The sequence below is a fragment of the Alosa alosa genome, chromosome 17 (assembly GCF_017589495.1).
Source record: "Alosa alosa isolate M-15738 ecotype Scorff River chromosome 17, AALO_Geno_1.1, whole genome shotgun sequence".
Classification (NCBI taxonomy): Eukaryota; Metazoa; Chordata; class Actinopteri; order Clupeiformes; family Clupeidae; genus Alosa; species Alosa alosa.
The window spans coordinates 3952316-3960376 of record NC_063205.1 but is presented as its reverse complement, the minus strand read 5'-3'; the positions used below and the strand labels follow the sequence as shown (position 1 = coordinate 3960376).

Genomic DNA, 8061 nt, shown 5'->3' with positions numbered 1-8061 from the left:
GGCCAAAGGCCAGTCGTTAGTTCTATCTCTCCCGTTGTCAAGCGGGCGTATCCCAAGATTCTGATGAATTTTAGCTTTGAAACATCACTAATTTACTTAGCCTGCTGTCATCCATCTAGGTAAAAGCCACCTCCGTCATATGCTACAATGTTGCTATGTTCTGAACCAGGCTTGGAATTTCAACATTCTGGGGGCAAGGCCACTTGGCCTTCAGTTGGGCATATTTGGTGGAGGGCACAAAGGCCACATGTCAGGGCACTAAGGCCAACGTTAACTATACAGTAGTAGGCTATAAAAATGATCAAAGTTGTATTTAGCCTATTCACTGCAGTAGACCTGCATCACTGTATGAAACATTACAAAAAAATGAAACATGACACATTACATATAACTGTAAATCATCTGATCATCTAATATTTGCAGATATCTAGGCTATATTTAACATTTATTTGATATTTGGCCTGTTATGAAATCATGTATTGAATTTAATTTAAGCACAGCTCAGCTTTAAGAAAGTCAAATAGCCTAGATGCATGCTTAGCATTTTGTGATCATTAAGGCTACTTTCACAAACTCTTAGTCAGCTGTCCTCTGATTTACCGATATCTAGGCGATATTTGTAATATTTATTTAGTATTTGGCCCGTTATAAAATAATGTGGAACAAACAAACACAGTGTAAAACTTAAAACCCAAATTTGGAGACATCCATGTATGTACCCTGTTCTGAACGTCTGCATTTTACAGCTCGGATGCAACGTGACGGTTCATTTAAACTTCACAAGGAGTTCGGCGAATTAATATACAAGTGTGATACGGCCAAAAAAATGGATCTGCTTCATAGGTGTGGAAATAACATACGGTTAATTGTCGTTCTAAATTACGTAGGACGATGGGAAATTCAACCAAGCAGTGAGTGACAGGCTCAGTCCCTGCCTGTCACCTATGGGTACCACAGAGCCCACCAGATTGCCTGTGACAAGATGGCCGCCGGTGATGCCGTTAGAGACTCCGCCATAAGACATCTAGTGTTTATTTTATATATATATATATATATATATATATATTATATATATATATATATATATATATATATATATATATATATATATATATATATATGGCGAATACCATTATCCCAGCTCTGCTGTAGGACAAGCTCTCCCAGCTGCATGTACCTGACTCCACCTGCAGGTGGATCATTAACTTACTTACTTACAGTACTTACCAAAGATTCTAGAATCTTTGGTACTTACTTACTTAACAGAGCACACAAACTTTCTTTTTAAAATGGCAGACATAGCATTTTTCTCATTTTATAGCGACACAAGGAGTAATTGATGATTTTTCTGCAGATATTATGTTTCTATTGCTAAAAATCTAATTGTTTCCCCAAATATGAGGGTTCTAACTTCAATTTACATAATATTAGATTACATTTATATTAAATTTGTTCCTGATGATTTCTTTTTCTGCCAAAAATGTAGTCACCACTACTCAAATTCTGATTTGAACACAACTTGTGCAGTTCTCTAAACGCATGCCACTTTAGTTGAGGGGCCAAAGATGATGAACTCATGAGTAATTAGCCTGACATTCATGTAATCATGATGATCATGCTTAAGAAATCATAAACCATAATGATGGACCCACCATACATAATGCTTTAGTTGATGTGTTGTTCATGCATGAGCTAATTAATGACAGACTATGAACTCGATTCCTGATGATTCATAAGATATACAGGAATGAAGTAATGCATAAATCATGAATTAATTATTCATGCATAAACTCATGATAATTCATGTACCCTTACCGTAACGTGTTACCAAAAGTTCTAATACAATGGCAGATAACAGAGATCAAAATGAAAAATACAGAAATAGTCATTATTTAGCTGCAGAATTCAATGTAAAAATTGGTTGTTCAAATTGCTGTACCATTCACATAATATCCTGACAAATGTATACCAGCCTAACCTAAAGTGATACCATAGCAAAAAAGGTATTATTGTCCACAACAGTACATTAGTTGTGTTTTGAGATTGAGAATGCTGAGAGGTTTTCCATCCAGTGTGTTGATTCAATAGACTTTAATCCAGTGGTGATCCGTATACCTCCACTTCACAGAGTGTTAGATACTCTACACGTCCAGGAATCACCACGGTAACATAGCGTCCCTCCATCCCATAACACTGAAAGGTCTCAGAGAACCCAGCAGGAATAGAGGAGATCACTGCACATCTGGAAAAAAAAACAGGATTTGAATACTAATACAGGGTCCATGTGCATAGGTCTACACTATACCATTACTGTTATCAATTTAGTATGTATATTTCAAATAGTCTGTTACAGATTATGTACAGTAACACACACACACACAAACACACACACACACACATATCTCCTCAGAGGACAATAACAGGGACAGCATTACATTCAGAGATTTTGGTCGCAATGTAGTATCTGTGTGATATACATTTATCAAGAAATTGAGAGACCATTTTTACCTGGGGTTGCTGATACTATTCTGCTCCAAAGAATTTCCTATTCGTATTTCAGCCCCATTCAGTCTACTGGGAACATCAACAGTGTTGGGGTTGAGATGACTTTGAAGCAAATCCACCCTCCACCAAGGGTTGAGATGAGCTTCTGTGTGAGTACAGGAACCATGATGATAAAGGCCATCACGATTCCCATCGATGGCATTGTTCGCAAAGCCCTTTCCATAAAGGTCTGACTGCGTTGCTTTCCCTTTTAAAGCCACATTCTCTGCACGGAGCCAATGAAAGAAAACTAAATTAGCTACTACAAAATAATATCTATCATTCCATGTAGTGGTGGAGTTTGTTGAAGATCTGATTCTCCTCTGTCATCCAATCCTTATCTCGATCATGTGTGAACACCTGTTCATATACTAACGCACCAACAAATCAAGACAAGATGCTGCCATATTGTAATACAACTGTGTCAGATCCTGACCCCATATGCCACTTGACAGACCACAACCTGATATGCATTCTATCTCAAATAAGAAGCATTGAGCATCATCTTTATCACTTAAAAAAATAGTTTGTGTATTTTGTCACATGCTTTATTTACGATGCTTACGACGATGCTTACCATTTGGAGGTGGATATCCATACACCTCAACCTCACAAAGTGTCAAAAGCTTGTCGTCTCCAGGCAGAAAAACATTAAGATAGCGTCCCTGTATCCCATTATCCAATGTGAAGCTGAGTGATCTGCCAGCTGGGATGGAGGATATCCCCCTGAAAGTAAATGAAATCAACATCATTATATGAAACAGAACACATCTACCCTTACAAAAATGTAATGTTTGCGGCAGATTTGCAGCAAACTTGTGGGTGATTTGTGGGAAACAAATGAGTTCACTAGAAAATATTGCCAGAAGTTTGCCAATGTTGGACGCTAAATGCAGCTAAAGTTCCAGCAAAGTTCTATTGCAACAGTGAGAACTTTGCCACTACTGGCAAATGTGTTCGCCAGTGATTTGCCATCACACTTAACAAATAATGACAAACTTCCAGTGAACTTCTAGTGACAAACCTAATTTGCATATGACATTGCTTTTGCTGCAATAAATTTTGTCAGAAACCTAATTTGCAAATGTTTTTGCCAGAAACCTGAAATTTCTGTAGGACTAATTATTTATATGAAGGATTGATTGACAGATTAATTTATTAATTGATTATTTTGTTCAGTGGACTTTTGCAACATGTTGTATATGGGGCAAGGGTTTACAGCATTATACCTAAAACAAACAGACAAAAAATCCTTTAAAAGCATGAATATTTCTCACACATTCACCAACAAAACCACCCAGCGTCATAGTGGTATCAGGGGAAGGAAGTTGAAAAGTAAACTATATTCATTATATCAATAGCTTTTCAACACTCCGTCATTTAATCATTTAACTGAGCCATTTTGAAACTCACAGTGGATTGCTATTGCCATTTTTCACCAGGGAGTTGCCGATACGAATCTCAGCTCCATTGAGGTACTCAGGGCAGCAGTCTTCTCTATTGGTGATGACAACAGAGGTGATTATGTACGGGCTCAAAAGATCAACCCTCCACCAGGGATTTGTTTCTTTATCAGTTAAGGTGCAGGATCCATGAAGAAAATTTGGGTCACGATTACCATCGATGGCATTGTGGGCATCACTGTGCCCTGACCATGGGCTTTCATATAGGTCTGATTGTGTGGCTCTTCCATACAATGCCAAATTTTTAGCTATAAAGACAAAACAATTTTACATTCTCATCACTTAAACAGCAAGATTGTATCATTTTATAGTCTTGGATTAAGGAAGTCAGCATGCCACAGTTTAAAACGCTTTTATAAACCACCTGCAACACATGCCTAGTGTGACCATATAGCCAACCTATGTACATGAAAGGCTCCTGTACACATGACACTTGGCGTGCTTGTAGCCCCACTAGGCTGATAAGGCCCATAAGAATTCTAGACCCAGGGGCCACCCTCCCTTCACACTGGGAGTTAGGAAGGTGCACATTTCACATTTACGTGATACCTTAACCTTTACATACATAGTGTCTATGTGTGTGTATATGATTTTGCAATACTAGTATACAAGTATAGCAATTTTGCAATACTTTGCTATAATAGTCACAAAAATGATAAAACAATGACTTGTTTGTATTTATGTGAAACAGTGTGATAAATAGACTATCAAAGTTTGTCATTGTTTACCTTGAGGTAGTGCCAGAACTGTGAATCCTGACACATGAAGTGCGATAATCAAGAAAAGTGTCTCCATTCTAGGAAGGAAAAGTTATGTTTTAGCAGTAATTAGAGAGAAATATGCACATTATGACAAGTTAGTCTAAAATAAACGCATTGCTCTTCATAACATTATCTTTACAAAAGAAGGATTGAAAAAGTAAAATGTCACCACGCTTTCTACTCTGCTGCTATGGAGTGCTTTGTACATTACAATTATAAGTGCTCTGTAGATTCTTAACTACATGGACATGATGGAAATACTCTCCCTCTTACCTTGATATGTTGTACTTCGTTTTTTCATATACACGTACTTGTATCTCTCTGAAGAAATGACATGTATCTCATAGCTTTCTGGCCATATATATACCACTGCTCACAACAGTGTTTTTTCCCCTTAACTCCTCTCACTCTCACTCACATACACACTCACACACACACACACACATTCTCTCTCTCTCTCTCACACACACACTCTCTCTCTCTCGCACACACACACACCAGGCATATGTTTATGGTGGGGCGGGGGTAGGGGGTTGTTTAGGCTGAAAAGCAGAGAAAAGTCTCACAGCAGAGTGCCAGGTGTCAATACTGTTTATAACACTCAACTCTTAAGGATAAATAAAATGGCCGAGGCCGATCTTTTTGCCTCCTTTTTTAGTCCTGTGCCGTGAGATCAGAGATCATTTAAATCCAGCCAGACAGAGTGCACTCTGAATCCGGCTGCGTTGATGTCCAGTTTTCTGTTCTGCTTTAGTTTGAACCCAAAAAACTGAGGCTTGTTTTTTGGAAGCAGCATGTATGTTGCTCTGTAGATGTAGAAACAACAATTTAGCGGATAGTTATCACTAACGGCTATGCTGTATGTAAAACTGGGAAAACACGCCTCTGACTCCCAGACCATCAGCACCGGTTCCCCTCAAGGCTGTATCCTTTCCCCTCTACAGTATTCACTTTTTCCCCTCTACTCACTCTTCCTGTACACAAAACAGTAGCACCTCCAGTTAGCAGTCAGGCTCCTGAAGGTTGCAGATCACACCACCCTTATTGGGCTCATCTCTGGTGGCGATGATTCCGCCTACAGTACAAGTGGGAGATTGACCATCTGGTGTCCTGGTGCAGGCAAAACAGCTTGGAGCTAAATGCTTCAAAGAGAGTAGAGATGGTTGTGGACTTCAGGAGGAACTCAGCCCAGTGAGACACCCATCTTAAATACATCATTCCTCATACAGTCCTACAATTATTTACCAACCCAACACCCATTTAACAGTAGAGATGGTTGTGGACTTCAGGAGGAACTCAGCCCCCCCAGCCCCGATCACCCTGTGTGGCTCCCCTGTAGACGCTGTGAGTCCTTCTGCTTCCTGGGCATCATCATCACCCACGACCTCAAGTGGGAGCTGGACACCAGTGCCTTCACCAAAAAGGCACAGCAGAGGATGTACTTCCTGCGACAGCTGAAGAAATACAACCTGCCAAAGCCAATGATGGTGCTCTTCTCCACCTCCATCACTGAGTCCTCATGGTGCTGATGGTGCTCTTCTACACTTCCAACATTGGGCCCATCCTCACCTCCTCCATCACCATCAGCGGCCTCTGCCAAGGACAAGCGCGGACTGTTTCTCACACATTCACCAACAAAACCACCCAGCGTCATAGTGGTATCAGGGGAAGGAAGTTGAAAAGTAAACTATATTCATTATCTCAATAGCTTTTCAACACTCCGTCATTTAATCATTTAACTGAGCCATTTTGAAACTCACAGTGGATTGCTATTGCCATTTTTCAACAGGGAGTTGCCGATACGAATCTCAGCTCCATTGAGGTACTCAGGGCAGCAGTCTTCTCTATTGGTGATGACAACAGAGGTGATTATGTATGTACGCTCAAAGATCAACCCTCCACCAGGGATTTGTTTCTTTATCAGTTAAGGTGCAGGATCCATGAAGAAAATTTGGGTCACGATTACCATCGATGGCATTGTGGGCATCACTGTGCCCTGACCATGGGCTTTCATATAGGTCTGATTGTGTGGCTCTTCCATACAATGCCAAATTTTTAGCTGTAAAGACAAAACAATTTTACATTCTCATCACTTAAACAGCAAGATTGTATCATTTTATAGTCTTGGATTAAGGAAGTCAGCATGCCACAGTTTAAAAACGCTTTTATAAACCACCTGCAACACATGCCTAGTGTGACCATATAGCCAACCCATGTACATGAAAGGCTCCTGTACACATGACACTTCAGTGCTTGTAGCCCCACTAGGCTGATAAGGCCCATAAGAATTCTAGACCCAGGGGCCACCCTCCCTTCACACTGGGAGTTAGGAAGGTGCACATTTCACATTTACGTGATACCTTAACCTTTACATACATAGTGTCTATGTGTGTGTATATGATTTTGCAATACTAGTATACAAGTATAGCAATTTTGCAATACTTTGCTATAATAGTCACAAAAATGATAAAACAATGACTTGTTTGTATTTATGTGAAACAGTGTGATAAATAGACTATCAAAGTTTGTCATTGTTTACCTTGAGGTAGTGCCAGAACTGTGAATCCTGACACATGAAGTGCGATAATCAAGAAAAGTGTCTCCATTCTAGGAAGGAAAAGTTATGTTTTAGCAGTAATTAGAGAGAAATATGCACATTATGACAAGTTAGTCTAAAATAAACGCATTGCTCTTCATAACATTATCTTTACAAAAGAAGAATTGAAAAAGTAAAATGTCACCACGCTTTCCACTCTGCTGCTATGGAGTGCTTTGTACATTACAATTATAAGTGCTCTGTAGATTCTTAACTACATGGACATGATGGAAATACTCTCCCTCTTACCTTGATATGTTGTACTTCGTTTTTTCATATACACGTACTTGTATCTCTCTGAAGAAATGACATGTATCTCATAGCTTTCTGGCCATATATATACCACTGCTCACAACAGTGTTTTTTCCCTTAACTCCTCTCACTCTCACTCACATACACACTCACACACACATTCTCTCTCTCTCTCTCTCGCACACACACACACCAGGCATATGTTTATGGTGGGGCGGGGGTAGGGGGTTGTTTAGGCTGAAAAGCAGAGAAAAGTCTGCAGCAGAGTGCCAGGTGTCAATACTGTTTATAACACTCAACTCTTAAGGATAAATAAAATGGCCGAGGCCAATCTTTTTGCCTCCTTTTTTAGTCCTGTGCCGTGAGATCAGAGATAATTTAAATCCAGCCAGACAGAGTGCACTCTGAATCCGGCTGCGTTGATGTCCAGTTTTCTGTTCTGCTT

The 8061-nt window shown here is 39.7% G+C and overlaps 1 protein-coding gene and 1 long non-coding RNA gene across 2 annotated transcripts; both read right to left on the bottom strand.

Moving 5' to 3' along the window:
- Positions 1 to 1800: 1800 nt before the first annotated feature.
- On the bottom strand, positions 1801 to 5155 carry LOC125310976 (fucolectin-6-like). Its single transcript, XM_048268775.1, has 7 exons — positions 5042 to 5155; positions 4736 to 4803; positions 3958 to 4255; positions 3711 to 3773; positions 3122 to 3270; positions 2509 to 2770; positions 1801 to 2242 (listed from the first exon to the last, which is right to left on the bottom strand). Exons 2-7 carry the CDS (start codon positions 4800 to 4802, stop codon positions 2092 to 2094), a joined length of 990 nt encoding a protein of 329 aa, XP_048124732.1. The 5' UTR covers position 4803; positions 5042 to 5155; the 3' UTR covers positions 1801 to 2091.
- Positions 5156 to 6670: 1515 nt separating this feature from the next.
- On the bottom strand, positions 6671 to 7828 carry LOC125310678. The gene is made up of 3 exons (XR_007196334.1): positions 7614 to 7828; positions 7308 to 7375; positions 6671 to 6827 (listed from the first exon to the last, which is right to left on the bottom strand). It is a non-coding gene; the product is annotated as an uncharacterized LOC125310678 (long non-coding RNA).
- Positions 7829 to 8061: the final 233 nt, after the last annotated feature.

Bases quoted from the DNA above. Each gene is read 5' to 3' on its own strand.
- LOC125310976 (XM_048268775.1), bottom strand. From the start codon at position 4,802: ATGGAGACACTTTTCTTGATTATCGCACTTCATGTGTCAGGATTCACA. The intron at 4,256-4,735 runs GTAAACAATGAC...TTGTCTTTATAG, and splicing joins AGTTCTGGCACTACCTCAAG to CTAAAAATTTGGCATTGTAT. The intron at 3,774-3,957 runs GTGAGTTTCAAA...TGTTTGTTTTAG, and splicing joins AATGGCAATAGCAATCCACT to GTATAATGCTGTAAACCCTT.